Here is a 15,783-nt window from a genome sequence, read left to right on the forward strand (position 1 = left end):
ACTTCACCTTTCCTGTTCCAGTGCCTTACATTAAAAAAAAGAGAGAGAGAAAAAATACATCATAAAAGATCTGTAAAATACTCTGAGGCATTCAATCTTAGAGGGATTAAATCTACAGTGTCACGAAAATCATTTGGACATGTAGCATTTTCTCTTTTCCTTCTTTTAACAATGCAGGGCATTGTGGTTTTGCATTCTAAAGCTATAGGAGAAAGGGCAGGCTCACATTTTTGCGAAATCAGCATGAATTCAAATCACGTTTCAAAATAGAGTTGAAGACCTGTGTTTGAGTCCTGGAAAACAGTCTGCCAGAAACACTTCTAATATAATGAAAGTAGGCAGGCCCTACAACTAAAATATCAAAAGAAGCCAAAGATTAGCTATTTCTCCCTCAAAGGGACAAATGAACAAACTCCAGAGATACAAAGAAATGTCATTTATTTAATTAGACCTTCTAGTTTTTTTGTATGGGCACAGCCATCTGCTATCCAAGTTAAAATTGCAGAGATTACAGAAAATTCCAAAATTCTTAGCTCATATTTCTTCCAGGCTTGCCCTCTTCAAATAGAGCAAATAGCTGATGCAAGAAGAGTTTCAAGGTCTCTGGCCCATCTTCTTCAGAGTACGATTCAACTGAAAGAGACAGACATCTAATTACAAGTTAATTGGGGGAAGGGGGAATAAATACCCACTTAGTTAAGCACTTCAGTGTCATTGCCGCAATTATACATTCACCAAACAACTGTCTGCATCCTACCAAGAATGCTGAGTGTAGCTGAATGAGTAAATCAAATCTAGCCCACAGGCAGACTGTACTAAGGTGGACAGATTTGAGGTCAGACCACCAACATATTTGTAAAAAGAGATGGGCATCTGCAAATTACACAAACTACAAATGATTTTAGCAGCATTTTATCTAAATCTACACTGGCAAAATTGTTTAGAAATCATCATTTCTGGAAAATGACTATTCAACATGACTAGGTGGCTCAGTGGCTAAGACACTGAGCTTGTCGATCAGAATGTCGGCAATTCGGTGGTTCAATTCCCTAGTACAGGTCTCCTGCGTGAGCAGGGGGTTGGACTAGATGACCTCCAAGGTCCCTTCCAACTCTGTTACTGCTAAAAAAAAACCTAGAAAAAGAATTTTTGGGTTATTGAAATTGGGAGATTCGTAGCAAAGATGGTGTTGCAAAGAATTCGTACTCATTCATCCAGCTGGTTATCTCAAATCTTTTTCCTCTTGTAATTGCTTTCAGAAACCTCATTACACAGTATTATTTCATCTCCCGCATCTTTTTCCACATTTTTATGCTATATTATGCATTTCTAGAGACTTCCTTATTCTCTCCTTCAGCAATCATGTATCCCCCTTCATGCAAATGTGACCAACTAGTTATGTATTCTGAAGGTGAGTCAATACACTACACTCTATCTCCTAGTTGGTAGGATGCAGGGAATTGTACTATATGTGCAGAAAAATCTTAAGAGGTGATAGAGATATATATGGAGAAAGATTGTTTCAATTTATGACATTAGAAAAGTTGCCCAATAAAGAGATAAAGATCAGAATCATGGAATGTTTTTATTATTATGGAGTATTAACTGCTGATTATAATAAAATCACTGTTTGCTGCAAGTATCACAAGTGTAGAAATAAACAGATTGCTTAGCAAATGGCTCAGTATTTAGAGGGAGGATGTGTGATATGGCCTTGATTGTTTAATACATTTGTAAAGAAATGTGTAAGGAATGCTTGTGGTGATGTTGGAGAGTTGTTGATTTGGAACATGTATTTCTATTGCCATGTTGTTGGTTGAGAACCTGAATAATTTCATCAAATGTTAAATTGTATGGTGCAGCAAAATTAAATGAGTTTTGCAAGGAAGTGAACAATTATGAATGACAAAATGGGGAAAAATAGAGCAAGTAGATGAATTTGTGTATCATAATAAAATGTAGAAATTTTAAGATGTGTGAATAGTAGGAGAATGGCACTGAGCACTATGTAATCTATTGCAAGGAATTCATCAGAAATAGCAAAAATAGCTGCATAAAAAGTGCGCTTCTGCTCAGTTTGTTATATAGAAGTGAGATTTGGATATGTCAAGAGAATCATAAAGCTAAATAGAGTGGGAACAGTGTACTTAAATGTATATGATAAAACATGGAAATAATTAGAAATGAATGGACACAATAAGACTAAATATAAGAAACCAATATGTTGAGTTGGTTTAGCCATATAGAAAAAAATGAATGATCATCGAATTGCAGGTGAAAAATAATAAAAATTATTAAAATGGATTAAGAAGAAGGGAAAGACTGAGAAGAAATTAATGAAGTCCTGAAAAAAACCCAGACGTTTAAATAACAAAAAGCAATATGTAAATATGATGGAAACAGAGATGGTTGGCAAGTATTTTGAAAGATAAAGAGAAATGCAGAAGTGGTAATGATATAAATTAAAACCAGCTGCTTCCTTTCTCTTATTTTAGATGTTTCTTTTGTTTATTGGTTCTTATTCCTTTTAGCTCCTTACACAATGATGCTTAAACTGACAGGGAATAACATAACGGGCATGCATATATAAAGTTGTAAGATTTTTGTGGTCAAGAAAACCAACATAAAGTACATATTACAGAAATTATTATAGTAAGCAATATGGAAAATAGAGCATAAATATTTACCATAGCTCAACTATACACAATATATTCAAAATAATTCAGCCATTTCTGTTTAAACCATTTGTTTGGCAGTCACTGCAAAAAAACTCTAACTGGCTGTTGTAAGAGTCATCTTGTGATCGTCATTAGACAGCCCAAAATTAGCATCTTCAAAATTAGATTTGCCTGGCATTATTTGTAACGTAAGCTGCTTAAATCTTGGCAAGCCTCTGCAAAAAAGTTGCAGTCTAGGAGAACATCTTTCACCAACTCTGACCTTTCATTCTTATGAGGGCAAACTCTTTGTGCAGTAGGGATCTCCCGACCCCTACTTTTCAACATAACTACAATCGTGCCACTTAAGGCAATATGATATCTACAATGGCTAGGATTAAGTAAGACATCTGAAAAGCATAGTTATAACTGAGGCCATTTTAACCATGCACCTTCTTATGAAGCTGGCTGGTATCTTGGTTTTACTTTAAAAATAATGATGTTAAAGTGCATCACACAACTCTGAGCAAACCTTGTATTAACATACAATTTATTGATTACAATTAGGAACTGAATTCTGGTGGGATGGCAAAGGGGTTTTAGCTTTCTGTTCTTACTCTTCTATCTAGAAAAAAAAACAAAGCAGGAAATTCAGGGAGGGGGGGAGCCTTTCACACCCACAAGAGACTTGCCAACTTCCAGCAGCGTTGAGGGTTTAATCACAAGGCAGCTTTACATGATGCTCATCTGATAGCTTCCCTCCATTTCCCCACCATGATCCCATGTTAAATGACCTCAATAGAGAGTACCAAGCCATTTCAGTTTTTTAAAAACAAAATAGGAACTAGGGATAACCATTTTACTTACACACACACATCTTTACTCCTTTGGATTGATTTCTGGGTAGCGCAGTGACATCTTCAGGATAGCTAAAACAGCCACATTTTGCGCTCTGGGCAGCAGGTTGCCGAGGAGAATGCATGGGATTTTTTTGACAACTCCCTTTTCTCACAGAAAGCGATGCCAGCAATTGCTTCATTTTGGGGTTGCATACAAATACTGTTTGGAATAACTGGTGCTCTTTTAATATTTAACTACCTTTGTATGGAAAGAAGCCCAGACTGAAGCAAGTAAGAAGTGTTAAGTTTCATGGCCACCAGGTTTTGGAAACTATGCCATTTATTTGTTAATAAGTTTCTCCTGTGCATTCAGCCATTAACTTACCTCTTCAAACTTATGAATCTGACGGATGAAGAAATCCCCATAGCGTCGAGCGACTTTTGTATCTGCAATATGGATCATGTCCTGCCAAAAGGAAAGTAGAAGTTAGCAACATATCCAGATTCTGCTAGGAGACATCTGCTGGGTATTATGTCTGCTCTAGGCTGGGATTAGGGTTTTATTTTTATACTGCCTTGTATCATGCTAAAACATGACATGTTTATCCAGTTTAGGACTTGCTGTCATGAAAATGAAAACAGACTTGTCATGTTACCTGCTATTATCTTAGGTTGGATTTAGTCTGTTTCAGTCTGTTTGGGAGTTTCTACCTGAAGCTCATGCCCCTAAGAGGTGGCCTAGTGATCTGGTCTCACAAGGGAAGGGCTTCAGAGAAGGGCTGGGGCCCCACCTCTACTACTATATGGCCCCTGAGAAACAGTCAAGGCAAGGGAATGGTGGGAGTATCTAGTTTTTACATCAGTTTCCAACAGAGATTCATCTATTAAGTGTATAAAAGAACTCAAGCCCAAGAGAAGGTGTAAATGAGTTTGATGATGATACATTCCAGCCATCCTGTTGACTGGAGTTCAGTACATCTAAATAGTATCAAGTTCAGGTACTATGTACTACTGTCAGAAGGATTGCAGAAACGTCAAACCTTGTCAATGTAGAAGTCCACCTCAGAAGCTGACTGGAACTCTCCATCCAAGGCGGAGATGCCACTTGTCCAGACCAGGTTTTTCATTTTGTGCTTGAAGACCAGCAGTTGGATGCAGAATTCCTGCTCTGTGAGGTCCAAGAAGCCAGCCAGTTTAGTCACAGGCATAGTAGTGTACAGTTTTAGGAAACTGCGGATGGTGGACAGCTGAGCTTGCTGCTGGACTTCATCAGCAAAAACCTTTAACTGCTGCAGGTATGGTTCCTTATGATAATTGGGATGCACATTGTCGTAGTTGGGTACCACAGGCGAGACAAATTTGGGACAAGAATAGCTGAACAGCTCCTCATATACCTGGGGATCTCCCTTCTGCATCCGTAGCATCTTATCCCCATACTTCTCTCTAAGCTGCAGGTGAATGCTTTCATCAATGCGCATTGGATACATGGCAAGCGCAATGGCCAGAAGAGCATGCATCTGCTCATTTTGCTTGTTAATCTGAAAAATAAACAATTCCCATGAGAAACATTAAAGATAAATTACTCTTCACATCTAAGAAGATACGGTATACAGTATGTGTAGCAGCTACTGGCCAAGAAGCACTCCGTTAAGTCTCACTTTTGGCATGAATTCCTGGGTAGCTTTCCAAAGTAAAAACTAGACAAGCAAACATACTTTTCACACGAATGGAAAGTAAAAGTTGCCCTGATCTATTAAGTTCCCTGAACATAGACAGTGGCATCATTCTAGTCCTGCTTAATAGACCAAGTCCTTTGGATAACTGGGTTAGCTTAATATAAAGGGATTTTTGAAAAGCGCTTTGAAATTGACATTGTATGCTTTTGGTGGCTTTAAACAAGTCAGTATTTTTAAGTCTCTTGCCTATTCTTGCCCCACCCCCCTTTTTAAGGAACACTTCAAAAATAAAATCCCAAACAGTTCTCAGCTCTTTGAACATTAACTTTGAAGACCAACCCAATAAGGAAAGCTACCTATGAGAATTCATGACAGAAGTGATTACCATATTTAAGAAAATAACAGCAAGAATAGGAGAAACTGAGACACCATCATAGGCATATGCTGGTGGGACTGTCACCAGACAGGATATACATTAACAAAGAGTATAAAGGTTTGCACAGTTCACAATAAGGAGCCGGTCCCATAGAAACCAATTTTGAAAACAGTATCACTACGTGAAGGGATGGGAAGTGGGAGAGGGCATCAGCAGCACAACTGCAGACGAGGAAAATAGGCATGTTAAATCAAATTATCAAAGTGTCCGAAAGTGAAGACTGAAGTTTGATATACCTAGGGCAAATTAAAAGGATCAAAGAATAGTCTCCTGAAAGATTTAATCAGTTACATACTGGATGCATCTGGCAGCAGCTATTGATGCCAAGAAGGTAAATAAGGCTCAGCTAAACCAGAAAGCATTTGCAAATTTTTAAACAAACTGACTTGAACTGAAAGCTGAAAGAGGAGTACAACATACTTCTTGATATCAGTGAAACAGATACTGATAGATCACTGGCACTATTAGTAAACAGGAAAGAATTTTCAAGGAGGGTAGAAGCCTTTCTACATTTTACCATTTCATATTTGTAAGTTGTTCTCTGGAACATGCTCTTGGTCCTCTGAATATACAGCAGAATATTAGCAAAGACACGGATTGCATCTTGGTAGCGTCGCATCATGAAGTATGCAAAACCAACATAGTAATAGGTGGTAACCTGGCATTCTGGCACTCGTGAGTACATACTCTGAGAAGAGAGAAAGGAGACATTGTTCAGCACATGGAGTCAGGAAAGAAATGTTATCGGTCTCTACAAAGAGTGAATAGCGTCATTCCAAAGGCTATAGCCTTTGTAAGGAAGGAAGGAAGGAAAGACTTGGCAGCATATTTACAATTTACGACCACAATTAAGCCCAAAATTTCTGTTGCTAAGCAAGATAGTTGTTAAGTGAATTTTGCCCCATTTTACTACCTTTTTGCCACAGTTGTTAAGTGAATCACTATAGCTATTAAATTAGTAATATGGTTATTAAGTGAATCTGGCTTCCCCCTTGAGTTTGATTGTCAGGTCACAAAAGGTGATTACATGACCTCAGAACACTGCAACCATCATAAATGTGAGTCAGTTGCCAAGTGTATAAATTTTGTTCATGTGACCCTGGGAATGCTGCAATGTTTGTAAGTTTGAAAAACGGTCATGTCACTTTTTTCAATGCTGTTGTAACTTCAAACGGTCACTAAATGGACTGATGTAAGTTGAGGATTACCTGTACTGCCCTACAGTGTCTCTGAAGCACTGCGGCAGAGCACCTCCTTATTCAGTCTTAATGTAGCATTTTAATCCTACAACTTTCAAAGAGACAGGCCTGTTAAGTTCCTTGCAGCAAACATTTCATTTTTTTCATTTATTCATTTATCGGATTTATATACCGCCCTACTCCCGAAGGACTCAGGGCGGTGAACAGCCACAGAATAAAACACATAAATACAAAATTTAAAAACAGAGTAAAACCGAATTAAACAATTTGGCCGAAACAAATTTAAAACACCCAATAATTTTAAAAACAAATTAAAATTTACATTTTAAAGGGGAAAGATTATGAATGATGAACATAATGAAGAGATACTGAGTACCTTAAAGTTAAGCAACAAGACATTATTTTATTCTATTTAAACCTATCTATGATTTTAAAAGCAAATGTATTCAGCATTTTTAACCCAAACTTGTTCATAGATATTTTAAAATAGTTATCTTCAGCTAGCTGACAAAAAAAGGGGCAAGGATACACATTTTTTTCCAATTAAAAGGTATAATGTAACAAATTCATCATTGTAGAGATCTCATATTACAACCTTCCCTAACTCTGTACTTTCCAGATATGTAATTTGATTCCTGACAGGAAGGGTTTAAAGGGTGCAAGTAGCTGTCAAGAGCAATCATGGCAATCCTGTTTGAAATCACAGGGACTATTTATTTTCAGCTCAAACACAGTCCAAATTAGATGGGGCTATACAGATTACTGGTTTTCTTCATATTAGCTTGATTATAGTATACAATCTATATGATTTATTTGGAATCAAGGGAATAGTAGATTTATAGTAGGGGGAAAGTAGGTTGTATATGGAGAAGCACAGCTAACAGTCACCAGAGAAGAAAAGAAGTAATTTTGGAATATGCATTAATTTTCTAAATGATATTAGCGTTAAATGTGGGTTATAGCTTGAAAAGTACCATTTTGTATGAACAGTAACTGATGGCTTAATATTTAAATGCCTGAGAATATAAAAGCAACAGAAACTTTTAAAGAGACTCCACATCTCTTTTCAGTACAAAGAATAAAAGTAAGCTGGAAATCTCATCGTACAGTTCTGAGACATTCACCAGGCTCAACTTGACAGCTATTTTTAGATAAAAATTATTTTGCAGAACAAACAAAATCTATATATTTATATAAACATAGCTGTTCAGAGCCAAATTCATATTCTTAAATCCATGCAAATAAATAAATATTCCAGAAGGGAAATGTCCTTTTAAAAAAGTGCAATTTTAACACAAAGGTGGCTCTATTACCTTCTTGTTAAGCTCAATATTTTCCAGAACCTTAATGGCTTGATAATAATCACCCAGCAATGAATGGAGGCGCAGCAGACCCACAAGGCTAAAATAGCCCAACATCTTATATAAAGAATGACGACCGTATTCTCCAGCAACACTCTCAGGGTCACCTAAGGGAAAAAAAGAATTTGAAACTATATATGTGAACCCTAAATGCAACAGTGAATAAAAAAGCAAATTTCAATCTGCCAGCTTGATTCCTGATCAGAATGAAGCAACTGAAGACTGAATGAAACAGATGATCAGAATGAAAATTGCTAGACCTTCCTCATGAATAAATTACTGGATAATTATTATTGAGAATTGAGAATGGTATAGCCCACACATTTTAAAATTTTTATTTCCTTACCTCCACTGGTATAGACTTCCAATTGCCTGTTGATGTTGGATTTGTCCACTATGGAATACAACACATTAAGAACACTGTGGACATTCCAGATTTTAGGATTTAACCTCAAGAAATCAATTTCTTCCTCAGATTTCTTGGCAGTCTTGCAGCGATACTGACTATAGGACTGAAACTTTAAAAGAATGCAAGAGAAAATGAGGATGATATTATTTTCCTCCTTGGATTTTTTTTTTACATAACCAGAAAAAAAATGAAATGATTGAATAAATTAGAATTATCCAAAGACAAAAGGGAGAAAGGAAGAATAATTCATCAATGAGTACAAATGTTATATTGTATTATAACAAAACCAAATTATATATACTATTTTACAAATGAAAATAGTAAAGTTTTCTCAGTGCTAATCAGAAACCAAATTGCAGCTATAACAATTTGTAGGAGAAAAAACAAATAATGTGAGAACCCTGAATAAAATTACAACTCATCATAAAAATATGATTCCAAGTCACTAACAATAGGCATATTCATATCCAAAGTATCTATAGCATATGTCAAACAGAGCTGGCACTAAGAGTTTAAATTCTGTTGAGCACCCAAAATTCCATACTAATTGCAATCTTATATATATCTATATAGAAATGAATACCTCTTTCCATGCATATATATAATTGGATATCTGCAGTGTTCCAAGACCGAAACAGAAAGATATAAACATTCCAACCACAAAGCACCTGGAAGTCTTACTTTGGGAAGCTTTGGGAAGTTTTCTGCAAATTACTTGCATCCTTAGCATCTGATTCTAGCAATCTTTGTAGATTTTCATCATTGTTAAAAAAAGCCATGTGGAATAGACATAAGAGAACAATCCATTTTTATACCTGATATATAAATTCATCTATAATATCCCAAAGCCACTGATTGGGTAGTTCTAGAGGAGCTGGGCCATCTGCATCTAGAAAGGAACATTAATATGGAATATATGGAATGAATGATACAAGACAAAGATTCTGTATGTTTTTATTCTCCCCGCATTTTACCGATAAAAGGATAAAAAAGAAATCCTGGACTGCTGACTGAGCAGTTCCAAAGACAAGTTAGAACCTAACTTTATAGCATTATTAAATCATTCTGCATTGTGCCAAAACCAACTTCATAATGCAATTTATTTAACAATTTGGGGGCGGGGGGGGGGAATCTATACATTGCTGCATTTTCCAATAGATAGTTACTTTTAATCCAAATTAGATCCCACCATTAGTTAATGAACACTGAATATTTACTAATTTAACTTACTAATTTAACAGTTTGCACTGTTGCTTCTTGGTTTAATTTTACATGTTTGTATTGTTTTCTAGGCATTCTAAATAAACACTATATCATAGCAGATCATGTCCTTAACAGAACAAAATGTAAAAAGGAAAAGCCAAACAGAGATGTACAAAATCAGAATAAAGAAGTGGATTTTTCTTTTAAAAAATAAAGATATACAGTACTAACAAAAGTGGTCAGAGAGCTTCAGAAGGCTTCCAGAAAAAACACACTTGGGAACAGAGTTATATATTAGGATGTTAAATTGACTTAATGTTACTCTAAATATAGAAGATATATCCTTATTATCCCTTGTACAATACAAAGAATTATATAATTTTAGAGACTCACTAAGAATGTAGTTGAAGAGATTGCAGTAATTGTAATAAGATTCAAATCTTTGTTCCAGGGTTGGGCCACCCTGCAATAAATGAAGAAAGAATAAATAGTTGCCTGAATTTCTGAAATGAATGAATACATGATCTCGGAGTTCTCAGTAAACAGAGTAATTGCACAAAAAGTAAATGTATTTTTCATTAAGGACAATCTAATCCTGATACTCACACTGACTTTAGCGTAGATGTGTCTGTAATACAACTCCTTGTACAAAATCAGGAACACAGCATCTACAATGAAAGAAAATCTATAAATTATTGCATTTGTATTTGCCTTTGAGTTTTTCATTCAGTTGGTCTTCAAGTATTTGATACAAGTGAAAATAATAAAATATATCAGAAATCCAAAAATTTCCTATAACAAATATGTCACAAAATATGCTGCAAACACCTATCAACAACATGATTCTCTGGCAAATAAAATTTCATATGCTGTCTGAAAGTTAATGAATATGATATGCTAGAATTGCTACATTTTTGTCTGAACACAGTCTCTCTTGCTAATGAACATCTGAGATATCTCAGAATTGGTGATCCTTCACTGCCATTAAGATCCATTGACTGCAACTATAATAAAAACAGTCTGTTCTTATTTTGATAAAAACTAGTCATGTTGTATATTAAAAATTTAAAGTATTGCACTATACTACATAATCTTCAAGCACCGAGTGGTATTGTTAAAAAATTATTCAAGGATACTAAGTGATGCAAATAGGAAATATGGTTAAGATAGATTTCTTCTGGCAACAGAGACCCTCTAATTTGTTGAAACTATAATATCAACTTCTTAATACAGTAGGTTCAAGGACAATATTTTTTTATATCGCTTCTTAAATTTATCATGAGTCTCACAATTTCAGTACAAAAAACAAACTACCATAAAAAAGAATAAACTCTTCTGCTGAATCTCATTTTTAGGTTTCCCATATAAATGTTGGAAATGTGGATCAAATCAGATCGCATGTGACATATCCTATTACATTAAAGGAATCATTTGGAATTAAGAGAGTTCAATGCAATTCTTAATCTGTCTTCTTCAATATGTACTGGTCCCTCCCCCCTCTTCCCCCCCAAATTATTCCTCCAGTACAGGACCAAAGTCAGAATAACATTTTCTATTTAAAATTCTTACCGTTTCCAACCTGTGGTGCAATAGCTTCTGCTTCTGGCCATGGCGTGTTTTTAAAGAACCTTTCTGTTAGTTTGGTCCAACTGCAATACACATCAGTATTTAGAAAAATCATGGCATGACTGACTATAATAAACCCATATAATAAACTACCACAATTTACATGACCACCTCTCATTTTTTACCAACTCTACGTATGTAAAGATTTCCATGAGAAAAGTGATAAGATGCTAAAGAACAAGATTTTTCAGTGGCATATGCCATTATGTGGGCAGATGGCACATCACTGAAAAATCTTGTTCTTTAGCATCTTTCTTACCATTTTTCTCATACCTGCATAATCTTTAATTATTTCCCATTATATATTCACAATGATATAGCTTATTAATACTTTATCTTTTTAAATGTAATTGAACCATAATAACAACTAGCCATACTGATAATTCTTGCTCGTTTCTGAAGCAAAAGAAATCATACCTGTTTTCATAGATGTCTTGGATCTCATACACCTTCTGATCAATGACATCACTAGATATACGACTGGCCTGAAGCTCATACACTTTCTGGTCAATCAGATCTGAAACAGTCTTATGAAAGTACTGGATAAAATTTTTTATCACTTCTGGAATCACCTGATAGGTTTGCTGTTCATATTGCCTTTCATAGGCTAAATCCTGTTTTGGATCTCCTATGAAATACAAGATATAACAACTATAAAACATAGTATCAGGAAGAATAGCAACATTTTGAATCTAACATTTAAATGCAGGCATCTGTTTTAGAATCTTCATTTTTAATAAAATTCTTCAAATGTGAACAGGGGCAGATGCCAGGAAGGAGGAATGAGAAGAGGAATGATAACGTACTGATGATAATGCCATCCATGCAAATACCATTACTTTCATACTTGCACCAATATATCATGATGAAAATATATAATAGCAGCATTTGCATGATATCTGTCTGTCTGTCTGAGGCTCATAGTCCATCATAGGACTATGAACATGAATATTACTAAACAAGACAACAGAGGTCGGAGGAAAAAAAGCATATAGAACAAAAGTGGGCATTCTGAAAAGCCCTCAAAAATGTTTTTTGCCGACGAGCTTGGGGATCCCATGAATCTGGAGACTGTTAAATGTGATAGTTAATTAGATGTATTCTTTGTATGCTTTGCCATCATTCTGTCTTATTTCTTGGGGTTTTTTAACCTTGCTTTTATATTGTCTTTATTCTAATTTAAGATGTGTTTTTAATAGTATTTTGTTCTATTATGGATGCTACCCAGAGTCACAATGTGAATTTAAGCCATAGTATTCTTGGTATCTAAGTCAGTAATTCAGCAACATTTTTTTCTTAATTAAAATTTGCTTTTCAACTGGCAGCTTCAGAACACATATGGAAGATTTTTTTTTCATTATATTCTTAAACTACCCGAAGAAATTATTTGTTTTGGGAGAGAGTAACTGCTCTATAATCACCCAAATGAGCTCCATAACTGAGTGGACATTTGAATTTGGATCTTCCCAATTCAGTCAACAACTTTAAAAATATATTCTAAATAAAATCCCATTATTCTTAAGCAAGGCAATCTGAATAAAACACCTACAATAGACTACAAGAATGGGAAGTACAAGAATGGGAATGCCTAGGAGTTATTTTTTGTAACCAGATTTTTTAATATCTAGTTTCAACTCAATTTTTTTCACACTTTAGCCTATGACTGCAAATTAAAAGCAATTGGCAAAGAAACAAACAAGGAAAAATTAAACTTACTAAACCGAATATAGGTCAAAGACCTTTCTTTCCGTAAGAGACAAATATCAAAAGTTTAATAAAGCACATAGTTATCCATATTTTTTGGGGGTAGAAAATGAATAAAGAAGTGGGCTGGACTCAAAAGCACTTCTGAACGGAACTGCCACCGTGTCTGTAGCACAACCCACATCTAGGATAGTAAGTACTCTTTGCCTCCTAACATAAACTCGAAGTAGCAAGGTCATCAACAGGAAAGTTTACGGACTCACCTGTGTGTAAATCATAATCCCCTGTATAAGCATATGGGTCGTAAGAGCCCTGCGAGAAAAGAGAGGGTGGGAAGGGAAGGCTTGAATCTGGTACAGATAACACGGTGCAACATGCTTAATCGTTGCCCCCCCCCCACCTCATATGTGAACATCCACGGGTTTGGAAAGCAGACACCCCCCCAGCCCCCAGCCCCCATGTCTAGGCTTTGCTTTTAGTGACAACTCAGCCTAGCAACCCCTCTTCCTTCCACTACAGGGAGGCACCCACCCATCCCTTTTATCCGAAAACGCCAAGCAAAATCATCCATGAAGGTCCCAAATCCCACACGCCAATCAAGATCTCAGTCAATAGATACGCAGCGCTTGTACCTCTTCGTAATCGTCCACCGGGTACGACATGGCGGGTTTAAGAGGACGGAAAAAAAAGCGCACACCGCCGACTTGCCGAACCTGGCCGAGAACGTTGCAGCAAAGAAAGTCTTCCGGCCACCGAATTTGTGGCACGTCCCTCATAAACCGGAAGCCGCTGGTATAAATAGTCCGTTTGGCGGACAACTTAAAATACTGTAGGGATAAGCGGCACCGAGTTAATCTGCTGTTAATACGAATAAGTAAACGTGGTACATTTAGTCTGTGTATGTTATAGGCCTGACGGCAACCATGATTAGAAAATGTAGTGTATTTGGTACACTGTTAATTCTGTTATGAAAGAAATGCGGGTTATAAATCTATTGAATAACAGATCTTTGTTAGATCAAATCAAAAGACCCCTAAAGCAATACCTGATCTTTAACATAGATCATCTAGTTGCAAGATCGCAAGCAGGGTGAAAATGTCACAAATTTCCATTGGTTTTTACTGGCCAGAATTGATGGGATTTGACAAATGAATAGAGCAACAGGTTTGAATGCCTCATTAATAACCACTACACAAGAATATTGCCTCCTAACCTGAAAAGTCAATTTTCTTTTCATAAAGCATGCATTAGATAATAAAACAAATTTCTGGTTCACAATTGCAACTCAAATGAATTCCTAATTAGTAAGGAGGAATGGTGAAAATATATAAGAAAGTATAAACAAAGTTTAGCCACAGCTGAGACATTTCAGTACCACTATTTTTATAAAGCATATTTTTTGCCCCCAAAGAGGAGCAAAAGAATTACAGAATACTTGTTTCCTGAGAATGTTCCTGTACACTTTCAATAGGAAAAAAGACCTAGGTCTAAAGAGGGAAAAAATTAACAAAGACATGACACCAAAAGTTAAGCCTACTGAGTTTCTGCCCTATGGGGTTTACTTGTCAATACTTAATACTATATAACAACAAATTGTCCTTGAACCTATATAAACCCTTTATTTTAGTTTGAACAAGATGTAGACATTACAATCTAATGCCTGGCAATAATATCTTCTCTCAACACTGAGATTTAAAATTTGGTGAATAGGTTTGTGTAATTTGTAGCTATGGCAGTGTGCTTTGCTGCTGTTTCATTTTTGGGGTCAAGTAATTACAGTATCTTCCCCTCTGAAATGCTTTCTATTTTTGCTGCCTTGAATAACTTTATTATATTTCCCAGAGTTGCACAAGTACTATATTATCCTGCGTATAAATGAGGTTTCTAATGAAATGTTGGTATGCATTCTGCATTTCTGTTCAGGATGGTACAGTAGTTAAAGCCTCCCCATTTGCAGATTGTGGTTTCACTTCCTTCCGCCGAAGGAGTAGCACTATCCTTTTCTGCTACTTAGGATGTCCAACTGCCCTTCTCCCTTTTACCTCTTATGTGTAAGGTGTGCTGTTTTGCCTATGTCAAGATGCACATATGAGTGTTTTATTCTAGTGCAGACGTCCCCAAACTTGGCAGCTTTAAGACTTGTGGACTTCAACTCCCAGAATTCTCCAGCCAGCATAACATAGCTGGCTGGAGAATTCTAGGAGTTGAAGTTCACATGTCTTAAAGCTGCCAAGTTTGAAGACCTCTGTTCTAGTGTATAATGCTTATACCAAAGGATGTGTTGGATTGGACATCATCTCCAGCCAATAATCATCGCCGACTGTGAGCAGAAGGCCCTCCACCTTTCCGGGCTTGCGCACAAAAGCATCTACTACAGTGTTCTACTTGGCCGTAGACCGAATTCTCACCTTTAAGGAAAGGATGACGGAAACCTTTTTGGCCGTGGGTGGGGGGAGTACGCAAGCTCCCTTCCCGTCATTCTTAGCCCGTCGCTTACGGCGTCCGACCGCTCCTATTGGCTGTTACTTGCCTTGTTCCCTTCCTTTCGTTTCTATGGTTACGCGAATTTCCCCGCCTCCCGTCAGAGAGCTTGGGCTTTCTGGGCCCACACTTGAAGCGAAGGCTTGGAGAAGCGAGCGGGCGGGGAGGAGGGGGGGCGGGCGGGAGGGAGGG

The 15,783-nt window shown here is 36.5% G+C and overlaps 1 protein-coding gene across 2 annotated transcripts; it reads right to left on the reverse strand.

Annotated features, from left to right (window-relative positions):
• Positions 1 to 421: 421 nt before the first annotated feature.
• Positions 422 to 13,833, reverse strand: EIF3L (eukaryotic translation initiation factor 3 subunit L). 2 transcript variants are annotated; one of them, XM_070947291.1, is made up of 13 exons: positions 13,743 to 13,833; positions 13,374 to 13,422; positions 11,824 to 12,034; positions 11,350 to 11,429; positions 10,387 to 10,448; positions 10,174 to 10,243; positions 9,393 to 9,466; positions 8,515 to 8,686; positions 8,121 to 8,275; positions 6,126 to 6,296; positions 4,537 to 5,034; positions 3,882 to 3,962; positions 422 to 633 (listed from the first exon to the last, which is right to left on the reverse strand). In XM_070947291.1, exons 1-13 carry the CDS (start codon positions 13,770 to 13,772, stop codon positions 595 to 597), a joined length of 1,692 nt encoding a protein of 563 aa, XP_070803392.1. In that variant the 5' UTR covers positions 13,773 to 13,833; the 3' UTR covers positions 422 to 594. The 2 variants fall into 2 exon arrangements, with proteins under 2 accessions (XP_070803392.1, XP_070803393.1); XM_070947292.1 differs by lacking the exons at positions 11,350 to 11,429; positions 13,374 to 13,422; positions 13,743 to 13,833 and having other exon boundaries at positions 11,824 to 11,993.
• Positions 13,834 to 15,783: the final 1,950 nt, after the last annotated feature.

Source organism: Pituophis catenifer, unplaced genomic scaffold (genome assembly GCF_029215685.1).
Source record: "Pituophis catenifer annectens isolate HBS135680 unplaced genomic scaffold, rPitCat1.0.hap2 SCAF_7, whole genome shotgun sequence".
NCBI lineage: Eukaryota > Metazoa > Chordata > Lepidosauria > Squamata > Colubridae > Pituophis > Pituophis catenifer.